General features: G+C 57.2%; 1 protein-coding gene across 2 annotated transcripts in view; it reads right to left on the reverse strand.

Moving 5' to 3' along the window:
• The window catches only part of BMP7 (bone morphogenetic protein 7), a 79,474-nt gene that overhangs the window by 11,840 nt on the left and 54,215 nt on the right, over positions 1–13,419 (reverse strand). The window contains exon 4 of one of the 2 annotated variants that reach the window (XM_015597172.2): positions 6,527–8,980. The exons of the other annotated variant lie outside the window; for it this stretch is intronic. Coding sequence (XP_015452658.1) covers positions 8,685–8,980 — 296 coding nt within the window. The 3' untranslated portion in view covers positions 6,527–8,684. Of the gene's footprint in view, positions 1–6,526; positions 8,981–13,419 lie in introns of those variants that run through there. 2 annotated transcript variants of the gene reach the window in all.

Here is a 13,419-nt window from a genome sequence, read left to right on the forward strand (position 1 = left end):
AGCGAGTGAGGAGTCCCACGTGCCGGGATCAGAGGTCAGGCCCAGGCTGGGACTTGGAGCTGAGATGGTCTGGCCCTGGGCCAGCATTCCTGGGTTCAAGTCCTGCCTCTGTCACTCAGCGCGTGGGTGCTCCTCAGAGCAGAGCTTTGCACGGGGAAAGTGCTCCATAAACACTGAGGCAGGCGGTGGCCGGGCTGGCGCGGAGACTGGACAAGCGACGTGAGGGCGGAGCCCGGGCGCCTCCCCGCCGCTGAGAGGTCGGGGGCAGGGGGCAGAGGCGGCACAGAAGCACCCGGAGAGGAAGGAACAGGAAGAATCTGCAAGCTGGTTGGACGTGGGGACAGTCGCCGTGCCCTGTGCTCTGCCCGGGGGTCCGGTGGGATGGGCGGAGCACGGGCTGTGGGCTCGGACAACAAGCGGCCCCTGGCCAGTATGTATTTAATGTCGTGTCCGGTGGTGATAAGAGTTCCAAAGATAAAAAGCGAGGGACAGGACGAGGACAGCCCACTCGCGACAGACCAGCTCACGAGGGCCGAATAAGCTGCTTGAGGACGCCCAGCCTGAGAGCGAGGGAACCCAGTCTGAACCCGGGTCACACCGTGTAACCGCGACAGACATGACGCCTCCGAGTTCGGTGACAGGGGTCAGAGGCCAACGAAAGTGGTGCTTCTGGAGGCCCGGGGCCCATCCACATCTGGAATCAACTTCGCCTGGAGCCCCCCAGACGGCGGAGGTCAGGAGACCCGGCCCCCCGAGGGCCAGGCCAGCACCAGGGGGCTCGCTTCGGTGTTTTAACAGCGAGGATTTCAAAGCCCGAACTCCCCATCCACTGTTATTTTCCCTTAAATTAACCCCTCTAAGGTTCGCTCTCCTGCATTCTTTAGCAGGGTTTCCCCGAGTTCACCCATCTGTAATTGGAACGGTTCTATAAAAGGAACTATTAAAACTGAGCCCCTAGGATTTGCGTTCCCCCCTGGAAGGCTTTTAGGGCAAAATAAAAATGCCTCGCCTGAAAACGCGATGCTGCTCCAGATACGGCGATCCAACGCTGCACGCGGCCACCGCGCCACCGAGCGTGGGGGTCTGCGCAGCTGTCGGCACAGCCAGGCCCAGGGCCCCGCCCCCGCGGCGAAGAGACGGGCAACGGAGTGGAGAGTAGGGGGTCTGCACCCAGACCCGCCGCTGACCCGCCCGCTTGGCCTGCTTGGGCCGAGACAGGTGATGCTGCAGACGGGGCCTTCATTTCCTCATCTGTAAAATGGGAGTGACGCCTTTCACCTCACCTAGGCGCCCTCTTCCCGGAACCCAGCCCGATTTTCATTCCGGCAGCTGTGCCTTAGCCGACCCCACCCTGGCCCTTGGGTGGGGCCGGTGGCCTAACACTTAGCCACGCTTGGCGAATGGGTTCAGGTACGGACACATGACCTAATTCAGCCCATGAACGAATGGAGGAGAGGCATCCTGGACGTTTCTGGAAAAGAAACTTGCCACTCTAGCATCCAGAAGCAACCTTCTCTCTCCCTGAGCAGGACTGAAGGAAGAGGGACAGATGGAGCTCTGGAAACAGCCATCGTGCAGTGACGAGCGGATCGCGCTTTCGAGCGGCGGCCCAGGGGGAAGCGGAGCAGAGGGACACACGGGCTGTCTCTGCCGTCATCACTGAGCCGCTGGATCAAACTGGCCCTGAAGCTCATTTCTCGTCCCAACCGCCAAGACAAATAAAGCCCTTGATTATCGAGTCCGAGCTGCTGTTTGGGGGTTGTCCTCGCCCTTTCCTTCGAGGCCCGAGGACTAAGGAACCTGGTAACGAGCCATCCTGGGCATGGCCCAGAGCAGGGGCCTGGAGGCGGGTGTGGGTCACTGTCCTTCTTTCACTGCGTTTGAGAAAAGAGGAAGTTTCCAGCCTAAAAGCTGAAGGACAATGCGGCGGACATTCGCCTTCGACAAGAGCTGGGAACGCAGAAAACTGCGACGAGGTGTCCCTTCGTTCTAAGGTGCCCAGGACGAAGGCGGGCTGTAAACGAGGGCCGGAGGGCCGCTGAGAAGCCGGGACCCTCCGACAACGCTGGCGCGACTATGAAAATGGGCAGACACTCTGCAGAACCACCTGGCAGTTCTTTAAAAAGTCAAACAGAGTTCTCACACGACCCAGCGATCCCACTCCTAGGCACCCGCCTAAGAGAAGAGGTTCTCACGAAAACCCGTTCACGGCGGCACGATTCCCAACAGTCAAAAAGTGCAAACGACCCAAACGTCCGTCAGCAGAGGGAGAGAGAAACAGAACACGGGGACCATGCAGTCGAATGCTAGTCGCCTAGGGAGGAACAAGGTACTGACACCTGCTACGTGGACGAACCTTGAAAACGTGATGTCAAGTGAAAGAGACCCGTTGTAAAACATCACATGTTGTAGGATTTCATTCATCAGCAATGTCCAGAATAGGTAAATCCATAGACACCGAGTAGATGAGCGGTTGCCAGCGGCTCGGGGAGAGAAGATAATGGAAGGGTGAGTGTTATTGAACAGAAAATTTCTTTTCGGGGTGCTGGAAATGTTCTCGAATTAGACAGTGGGGTAACTGCACGATAATGTGAATATAAGAAAAATCACCAAATCGCACACTTTAAAACGATGCGTTTTATGTTGTGTGCTTTCTATCTCGACTTTTTTTAAGTGCCAAACAGAGGGGAGTTAGGGAAGATGCACCGCCCAGACCCCGGTGCCAGGTTTTGACGAGGATGCCTGGCACTCATGGGCTCCTGATGACCGTTTTCTGCAGGCACGGATGCCTCCCATGCCGCCAGCAGAGGAAGCGCTCACAGCCCACCTAACCCACAGCACAGCCCCACGGGCGGACCCCGTGACCTCACGCTGCGAGGAGAAATCAGGCTCCGCGGTTAAGGCCTGGGGCCGGGCAGCGGAGGAGCCACGATGCGCACGCTGGTCGCCGGAAGCCAGGACGCCAGCTTGTCCTTGTGCAGCAAACATGCTGCGTCTCCTCCCTGGGCCGCCCCGTACGCCACTGCCGAATGGGGTCAAGGTCGCCCAACATGGCGCAGGGACCACACCCGAGCTTGGGAGCCCCCTCGGCCCGGGGCCCACATCCTAAACCACCACCCCGGGGGTTGCTTCTCGGGGTGGTGGGGTTATAAACGCTACCTGGGGACTGCAAACAGAGCAAGGTGCAGAGTCCCCTGGAGCTCCTACACAGAGGGTCGATTTGGGGGGCCGGTCGCCCGGCCATCCCCGGGCACCAGGACAGGTCACGGAATCCGCAGGGCCTGGTGCAGAGTGAAATGGCCACACGTCATTAAGAACCGAGTTCACGACAGCGACAGCAAAGCTATCGAACTACGCACGGGGTCCTTCTAGGGCCGCACGGTGTAGCCGCCCACCACGCACGCAGACACGCCGGAGCGCGCGTGCGGGCCCTCAGGACTGGGATCACGCCTTGCTGTTTCACGCAAACCTGGCTTTAACGCATTTTGCCGTGGACACCGTCCCACGTCAGGGAGCACACCGGCCTCTCCCTTGCGGCCGCGGAGGGCTGTCACCTGGAAGCCGCTGGACCTCAACTCATCCTCTCCCGCAGTCGGGCATGCAGGTCGCGCCCCGGGCTTGAACCACCACCTCATCTAGTCACTTATTAGTTCGTTCGGCAGCTATTTATGGAGCACCCGCTGTGGGCCAGGCACTGGGCTAAGAGTGGGTGCAGCGGTTACCCCGGGAGCTGACCAGAGACGGAGGTATGCTCGGGGACAAGGGGGCACTGGTCAGGGAAGGCCACTCAGCCTTGGGGTCCTGGGGGAGGTGCACTCCCGGCAGAGGGAGCAGCAGATGCCGAGTGCAGGAGCGGGGACGTGCGTGTTGCGTTTGAGGGACGGCGAGGAGGGCAGTCATGCCAGAGAGAGTGAGGGGCCGCCGGGGTGAGGCCGGGTCACTGGGGGCCTCGGCGGCGGCTTGGACCGTGTTCTAGGTGTGACAGCAGCCACGGAGGCTTCAGCCGAGGGGAGTGGCCAGAATTCTGTGGTGAGGGGCCACTGGGGCAAAGATAATTGCTGCGGCCAAGTCTTTAACTGCAAAACCCGAGAGACTACGTGGGTCTTGTCCAGACAGGATGATTCAATTCGGGGGCGCGGCGTGAAGCGGCGACCAGCCACTGGAACGGCTCAGGTACCAGTACGCCCGCTGCAGCCTCCAAGCCAGCACGGCTTTGCGCCCTGGGGGGGTCGTGACAGCAACGAGACAGGCCCTGGCTCTCGTGGGGCCCCAGGAAGAAAGGTCCCCGCAGATCAGCCCCGAAGTGAGGGGCTACGCATGGTGTCAGTGTGATGACACGTGGCAGGAAGGAAATTTAAAGTGCATGTGAACATATGTGGGCAAGTTCGTTCATACATGAAGTTCATTTTTGTTCTAATACTCCCCAAAAGGGTCAAGGAAGATTGTACTGGAAAAGAGGACACGTGGGTTGGCTGGGAGAGGAACTGCTTCTCATTTTTTGATGTTACAATATATAGACTTTACTTAGCACATGTAAGCGTTTGTTTTGATCATTTGTATTTACGTGTCCAGCGCAAGTCTTACTGAATAGGGAGCCGGCCAAATGCACTAGGCAGAGGGTCTGAGGTAGATGAGTTCATTGATCTAGGCAGACATAACATTCTAACATAGCTTTGTACCTCTAGCAGAGTTGAAAAAAATTTATATAGTAGCCAAGGTTTAATAAGTTAAAAAAAAAATACCTGAAGATTTTTCCAAGAATAGAGCTGCCAGATTTTGCACACAAAAATACAGGACACCCAGTTAAATCTGAATTTCAGACAAATGAATAATGTTTGCAACATGTAGGAAGCCAAATAATTGTTAAGCAATTATTTGCTATTTACCTGAAATTCAAATTTAACTGTATTTTATCTGCCAAGAGGTGATCCCTAAGTTAGGACAGAAAGGTTTTCCTGGTGTCTGATTATAGCTGATGCCTCTGCAGGCAGCAGCAAAGTGATGGGGAGGTGTCGGCCCACCCAAGGCAGTGAACTCACTGGTTTCTTCCCTGAAAGAATGCCCTTCTATCCCAGAGGTGATTCTGGGACCCAGGGGACACGTGGTAATGTCTGGAGACATTGATTGTCACAGCTTGGGAGAGGGACGCTACTGGTGCTGAGCGGGCCGAAGCCAGAGATGCTGCTCACCACCCTATAGCACACAGGACGGCCCCACAGCAGATGAAGGTCCGGTCCAAACGTGGGAGCAGTGCCAAGGTGCGGATCTGCTGGCCACACCCTGCCCCCTCTCAGCCTGGCGCTGCTCCTGACCTGGGCTGCTCCAGCTCTGCGTTTTCTGGGCATTTCATCTGAGTAAACGCCCCCAGTTTTTGCCTTGGCTCATTTCAACCAGCCTGTCTCTGAGATTCACCCCCACCCAGTGTTGTGGGGGTCAGCAGCTCGTTCCTCTGTGTAGCTGAGCAGGGTTCGGCAGTATGGATGTGTGCAGGCCGTGGGGCCACTGGCGTGGGGGAGGACAGCTGGACTGCTTCCAGTCTGGGCATCGTGACAACCATGAGACACATCCACAGGTTCTTGTGTGGACCTACGCTTTCATTTCTGTGTCTAAAGCAGGAGCGAAGTCGGTTGTGTGGCCTGTTTCCCACTCTAGTTGTCCATCTGTTCGTGAATCATCACCTGACGAGTCCAGGGAGCTGTCCGAGCAGGCTACTAAAGCAGGAGTGAAGTCGGTTGTGTGGCCTATTTCCCACTCCAGTTGTCCATCTGTTGTCGTGAATCTTCACCTGACGAGTCCAGGGAGCTGTCCGAGCAGGCTCTGCCCTCACCCCAGAGCCAAGTGAAGGCCCAGTCCTAGGAGCGGTCGGTGAGGCCGAGGGCGCTGGCTATAGACCCCGCTGCCATGGCCCTGGTCCCTGGTCTCTTCCACCCGAGGAGGCTGCCAATTAGACCCTTCCTAGCCTCGCCGGAAGCTCCTTCCAGGATGGCTGCTGTGGCTTCTCAGAAATGTCTTCCTCCCTACGAAGGCCAGACGGGAAGAGACAGCCTTCATCCAGTCCACCTGCCTCTTCCTCCAGGCTCAGGGACGTGGAAGCAGCCGTCGTCCCAACTGGGCTGTGCTGACCCTCAGGATACGACACCAGCACACACAACGTGGTGAGGCCAGGAGGGAACACGTCTTAGCTGCTGCTGACACTCCGACCCCAGGGCCTGCGGACAGCGGCCCGCTGTCCATCCTTGCAGACGGTTTTGTTGGAATGCAGCCATGTGCGTTCGTCCACACACGGTCTGTCATGACGGCAGTCGAGGAGCTGACAGAACGTCCGACCCACGCAGCCTAAACCATTTACTACCTGGTGCTGGACGGGAGAAGTTCACTGACCTCCTCTCTACCCTGCTCCACTCCATGTACTTCCAGCCTTGTAAAGGAAAACATCGTTTGCCAATGGAAGTATTCCCGATATTGAGTCGTACTTCCAGCCTTGTAAAGGAAACCACCCGTGTCCCCATGAGATAAGGCACCCTATTGTCATCGTTTGCCAATGGAAGTATTCCCGATATTGAGTTGGTGTTATTGGTTCTCAACAAAGATAAAACAGCCATTTCTGAGCGTTTGCTCTGACCTGAGGCTGGGCTGACTCTGTTCCGTGGACAGGACCTTTGATCTTGCATTTACAGATGGGGAAGGTGAGGTCGCAGGCAGGAAGCCATCCATTCAGGATCCACTGCCAGGGAGGGAGGGGACGGAGGCCACGCCCCGGACCGGCTGACAGAGCCTGCGCACTTGACGCCAAACCATCACGAGCCCAGGTGGGCGTCAGGGAAAACGAGGAAGGGAGAGATCTCTGGGCTTGGATGGGCCGCCTCCCGGGCCTCACAGGCAGGACGGCTACCCTGAGGCGCATGGAGCAAGGCCTTCCAAGAGGTGAGCCAGGTGGGCGGCGGTGTAGATGCAGGCCTGGGAAGGACACGGGACTCCGAGTTGAGGACAGGGACCTGTGGCATGAGCAGAATCAGCAGGCCCAGCTCAGGAGGCCCCCAGGGGCAGGCACGGAGCACAAATGGGGCCTCTTGGGAAAGGAGGGGACGTAACCCACCCACAGACAGGGCGGCATCTCGGTTTTCTTGTGGCGTCTTTGTTTTCCAGGCCCAAGGCCATTGGCTGCCCCCAGGAGGCCCACAGCATAAGAATGTTCCTCACTAATTGTGCAAAACACATTAATTCTAGCCACTTCTCTTGATGGAGCAAGGCCCAAGTGACAAGCGAGACCAGTTAACGCTCGTGACATCTGCCTGGCCACAGTTACCCAACCACGCCGGCCATCACTGTCCGCCCAGCCCTGGGAGGACCGATCCCAGCCTCCGGGTCACCGAGGCCTCTTCTCTTCTCTGTTGCTCGGGCTTCTGGACAACAGGATGTGCAGTGATCACGAGGCACGGGCCCCGTGGAGCCAGCTGAGCTGGGGGCGGGTGGCTCACCAGCTTCGGCTTACGGGCTTGGCCTCCACGGCCACCCTGGGCAAATGGTCCATCCCCAGCCCAGCCCCAGCTGCTGCAGCAAGAGCATCACACTTGGACAGCGTATGCCCTCGACCCCTTAAATGCCCTGCAATCCCATCCGTCCCACTTGGATGATCAAGAAAAGGAACACGGCTCTCGCCCCTGAAGAGAGGAGCCTGCGGCTCTTAGCACATGGACACGCAGAACACGGGTGTGTCCGACTCAGGAGGCGGAGATGGGCTGGACAAGGGAGAAGGGGGCCTCCTGGTCTGGGAGCTCAGGGGATGTCGGGCAGCAGCTGGAGGCCCACCAGGAGGAGGTGTGAGATGGGGAAATGAGGCTGCCAGGTCATCTTCTGGGATCGGAGCCTCCAAATTATTTCTTCTGTGGAACCAGGAAGACGAGCAGGGCCCTGCAAACTAGGACAAGATGCTGGAGTCTCATCTTGGGAGCAAATGACCAGGTGCTTTGATGTCTGCAAGGATGAAAGACCACTCCAGCCCAGAGTGGTCTTCAGCTGCCCGTGGCCAGCCTGGCAGGCGGCCGGGGACACCGAGCGTATTGATCTGGGGAGCTGCAGGAAGCCCTCCTGAGCTGTCCTCGGAACTCAGAGCTCGTCCTCACGGCCTCACCCCTGACCCAGCAACTGGTCCCTTCACACTCTGCCTCCTCCTACAGGAACGTAAGCAGCGTGACAGCAAAAGCCTTGTTCTGTTCCAGCCGTAGCCCCAGTGCCTAAACAGTCTCTGACACACCGTAGGTACATGCAAATGCTGTTGACCGAATAAATGTCCTTCCAACAGGCGAAGAGGCTGTTGACTGTAGGTAGCTGGTTTTAGCAGCCAGGTGCTGGGACAGGGAGAATTCAGCATCACTCCCCAGTCTGGGATGCAGGGCCCAGGGCCGACCTGCCCGTCAAGCATGGTGCCCAGGCCCACGGTACTTTCAGGGACCTGTGAAAATGTTTTAACGTCTCTTAATCTCAAAAGACAAAACATGAACTATTTAGGGTCGGAGACAATGTTTCAGTTTTTAATCGAGCCGGGATTATATTCGTCTTTGTGCCAACACTGTCACAAATCACAAATTTAATATTTTTTTGGAGGGAGGAGCCCATGTAAGTGAGATGCAGCCCCGGCCACTTCTGAGGTGCAGCCTCCTTCGATCGGAGCCGAGGGAAGCCCACTATCTTCTGGGCTTTTTCAAATTTTCCCTCTCCAGGGAAGCGGATGCGGCAAGAACGGTCAGGAAGGAGCCAGGATGCTGGCGGCTCCCGGGCTTCTGTCTGTCTGGCCGTGTACCCAGCAGGGGCTCATTAATTACACACGGCCCCAGGGTCTGGTCCCTGGCGACCACATTCTTGGAAGGCTTTCCGGCAAAGAGAGACGGGCTGAGGTCAGAACGTGTGGGGACGTCCAGGTGTACTCTGCACTGGTGACTCTGGTCCAGTTCCTTGGCCTTCTCGGCCTCGGCGTCCTCACCTGGAAGATGCTGACAGTAACTACGGTGCTGCTGGGCAGGGCCATCGTGAGACCAACACACCGCCAACGGCAGCAGCAGGAAGACTATCTAACTAACACGCACAGGCACAGACAGGGCGCGGGGCCCAGGGCTCGGCACGGTGCATGACTCACTCTTGTCTTCCTGCCAGCCACGATTAAACCCGTGGGACTGATGAAGGGACCGGGCACCTAGAGATCACACGAGGCTGCCTCGGGCACCGAAGTCTGTGCAGGAGCCGCTAGCCTGTCCCACTGCGGGGCCTGCACAGGAGCCCGAGCATGGAGCCGGGCCTGCGGTGCGGGCTCAGCTGTCCCCAACACCGCCTGGACGGCCCCCCGTCAGCTGGCTAGCTGCCCACTCCCATGGGGCTGGAATGTGTCAGGATCCCCCCACTTTTCCCTCTCCTCTCTCACCCGCCTGTGGGTGGGGTGGGGTACAGCCCGCGTGGCTTGGGAAGGGGAGGGGCTGCCTCTCGTCTCTCCGTACTAAGGGAAAGCCAGCAGACGCCAGCCCTCCTTCCCACAGCATCCCGTCCTGGAGATGAGATGACGCTCCCCAGGTGGTCCCGGATGAGCCTCAGGTGCCCGGGGGTTTATGGCCTTCTCCCCCACTCGCACAGGCACACCCCAAGCGGAGGTCCCGCTGTGCCGCTCCGCGGGGTGACTAGCAGGAGGGCCTCAGCTAGAGGAAGAAGGAACAGACACTTGCTTCCTGGGTGGTCCTGGGCAGCATTTGGAGACCAGGTGAGCAGGGGCTCACCTCGTGCCAGACCTAAGGTCTGTGATGTCTGTGCCTCCCTAGGATGCATGCGGGGGCTCGCCCGCATCGCTGTCACCAACGTGTCACTGGACAGGTAAGGAAACGGAGGCCCTGACAGGTGACAGGGCTCCAGATTCCAGCAGCTACCCAGTGGCGCAGGAGGCTGCCTAAGTTCGGACAAGGACTGGATGCTGCACCCTGACTCAGTGCCCCATCTCCTCCCCTCCCAGGTGGGCACAGGTGCCGCCCCCCAGGGCCTCGGCTCATGCAGGTGCTGTGTGAGGCCACGATGCTCACACTTTATGCTATGCTGACAGAAGGTCCTGGAGCAGGGACCAGGCTGTCACGCAGTGCGTGGGCACCAGGCTGCCCAGCAAACACACTCTGGAGTCCACAGACCTCCCAGCAGGCCCCGCTGGTCTTTCACCAGTGTAGACATCTAACAGGAAAAAGTTTAGACCCAGAACCTGAAGGGTGCCAGACAGCCCAGTACCATATTATTAATGGTGTACCCCAAAAAACCCAGGGCACGGCATGAGGCCAGACTGTTATCATGGGCCAGGCCCCAAGCTACCCAAGGAGCTTGTGAGAGAAAGCAGGTTCCTGGGCCCACCCTGGGACTCATCCATCCGTGGGTCTGGGATACAGCCCAGGACAACACACGCTCACCGTGCCTCCCTGGGGATTCGATGGACGCCGTGCCGAAGGACCACTGTGGCAGGAAAACCAAGAGCCCAAGGTCTCAGAAACGCTGGGCTCACTCGCTCCTTACCTCATCCCCAAAAGGTCCAAAAAGTTACACGCCTAATTGGCCAGCTGGTAAACTTCTCCCCTTCCCTGACCCAGGCGACCACACCAACAGGCATGCAGAGCACCTGGACGGGCCGGGTGCCCAGCCCCCAGTGCCCACTGGGAGGGAAGAGGATGGGCCCCGAGTCCGGGGTACAGCGTCTAAGCCTTGTCCTGACTCTAGGGAGCATCTTGCGAGCACTAGGCTACACTCCCCACGACGGAGGGGGGTCCCCAGGCAGCTGCCCGAATGTGGAGCTGTCACCTCTCGGGGGCCTCGGTTTCCTCACCTGTACCATGGGATGGTAATGATAGCATCTAGCTCACCGGGTAATGGCGAGGATTACAGGGGACAGTGACATAAAGCACTTAATTTGTGCTGAGCAAAGGAGCTACCACATGTTGGGCAATTAAGCTCTTCACTTGCATGAGCTCATCTAATCCTTCGCAACCACCCTGGGAGGTGGAAACTATTATTAACCCCATTTTCCAGATGAGGGACATTACGTGACTCACCCTGGCTCACGTGGCTAGAAACAGCAGAGCTGGGATTTGAACCTGGGGAGTCTGACTGGCTCCTGAGCCCACGCTCTACCCATCAGGCTCTGCCGCTTCAGTAAGTGCTGAGCCTTATCCACAGCCTGGGGTCGGGGCAGAAGCCGGAGGCGAAGGGGCACAAAGACCCTGACTTTTGGGGAGCAAGATGATGGCAAACCTGACCCTAGAGGTAACTGAGTTGAGTGTCACTTAAGAGAAAACCCAAATCTGGGTCACCGGAGCCATGGCAGCACAGGCTCCACTGGGGTCAAATCCAAGGACATGGTCACTCTAAAGAGTCAAGTTTGCCTTAGCCTCAGCTCTACCTCACCCCCGGGAAGCTACACAAGGGCTTTGAAGGACAAAGAAGAGTAGAATGATTCTATTGCCAAAGAAGTTCGGCATCCCTCTGCGCCATATTCCCCGACAGGAGATTGGCGATGGGCATCAGCAAAATAAAAGCCCTGATAAGTTCTGCAGATATGGGTTTTGTTTATCCACCGGCTTTCTCAGTTACTGATCGTGATCTCTTTCTCTTTGCCCTGGGACGCCCACTGACACGTCACAGAACGCAGTTTGAGAAATGCTGGGATACAGCAGGGTTGCAAACTCGTTCTATAAATAATATTTTGAACAATAATAAATATTTTCAGCTTTATGGGCCCTACGGTTTCTGTGAACACTACTTAACTTTGCTCTTATACACGAAAACGGGCCTAGACAATACATCAACCAATGGGTGTGGCCGTGTGCTAAGACGCTGATGTGGGAATTGCATATAATTTTATATGTCACAAAATATTCTTTTGATTTTTCTCAACGATTTCAAATGTGAAATTTAAAATGTGAAAACTATTCTTAGCTCACAGGCCACACCAAAAAAGTCTGCGTGCCGAATTTGGTCCACCGGGCATAGTTTGTCAGCCCAGTATAAAACGATGGAAAAATCCAGCACCTTCGAGGACCCCCTTTAAGTGTCAGGGGGCGTGGGCAGCGGGGAAGAGGAATGGGGAGGTTGGGGACCATGAGTAGAAAGAAGACCGGCCTGGAAACGAGACAAGCGTGGTCCTGAACTCTGTGGTCCCCTTGCATATGGCTCATGGCTTGGGTGACTAATTTCTGAAGTTTGGGGAGCAATGCAGGAGAAGGTTACAACGTTCAGCTGCGTTGTCTGAATCGACTCGGCAAAACCCAGCATTAACCACAGTAAAAACTAAAAGCTGAGAACTGGTCTGCAGCTCAGAGCGCAAAGGGCCAAACGTCCCTAAAATGTAAAGAAAAAAACGTAAAGAGGAGAGAGAACCACACGCGATCGAACGATGGGCAGAGGGCGCCCGGAGACGGAGCTCAGGGAAGGCACGCGAAGGGCTCAGCCTCGCACCTGACAGAGGGAGGCAAAGAGGCGTGACAGGATCCCGATTAGTTTGTCATCGATCGGGTTGGCAAAGAGATTGAGAACCTGTGTGGACGAAGACCGGCGATCAGGAGCCCTCACGGGTCGCTGGCCGGGCGCGAATGGAATGGCCTCGAAGGAGGGCAAGTTAAGAATGTCGATGAAAACCACAACAACAGTGTCACCAGCTGGCATTTCTCCTGGAGCTACAGGCTCTTGAGTGGACAGGGACGTGTGCACTGAGGTTTTCCATGGTAGCCGTGTTTCTAAGAGCAGAAGGCGGGAGAACGCCCGGCTGCCCATCCCGGGGGGGCTGGGTAAGTCACTCTCGGTGGCAACAATGACACTAGCAACAACAACAATAACAGCGGCTCTCATTTAGGACCTTGAGCCAGGTCCTGTTCTCAGCCTTGGGACTCAAAGCCTGGCCCAGGGACCAGCAGCCTCTGGACGGCCTGGGGCCGCCTGGAAATGCAGATGCTGAGGCTCCGCCCCAGACTGGCTGAATCAGAATCCACATTCTAATAAGACGGCTGGGCGGGTTCCTATGTGGGTTAAGGCACCATTTGTAAACTGGTCCCGTATTAACTCCTTTCATCTCAACAACCTGACGGCCCAGGCCCTCATGACTGCGTACGGGAGACAGGAACTGAGGCTCTGAAGTGAGCGGGTGGCAGAGGCTCGCTCACTGCACGCGCACACACGCCACCGCTTTCAATGGCAAACGGACCAGCCTCCAACATAAGCTGTCAGGTGGGAAAAGGCAAGGTGACGAAATGACAGCTAGACTCTGCCACTATCTGCGGGAGAAAAGCGAGGAAGGAAAGTGGAAGCTTAAACACCCAGAGAGCATCTCTGAAAAGATGTCCAATAACAGGAAAACGGCAGCTGCCTCTGGGAGGCGGGGCTCGGCTGCCGGGGGGACGGACAGCCGGGATG

The sequence above is a fragment of the Pteropus alecto genome, unplaced genomic scaffold (assembly GCF_000325575.1).
Source record: "Pteropus alecto unplaced genomic scaffold, ASM32557v1 scaffold45, whole genome shotgun sequence".
Lineage (NCBI taxonomy): Eukaryota > Metazoa > Chordata > Mammalia > Chiroptera > Pteropodidae > Pteropus > Pteropus alecto.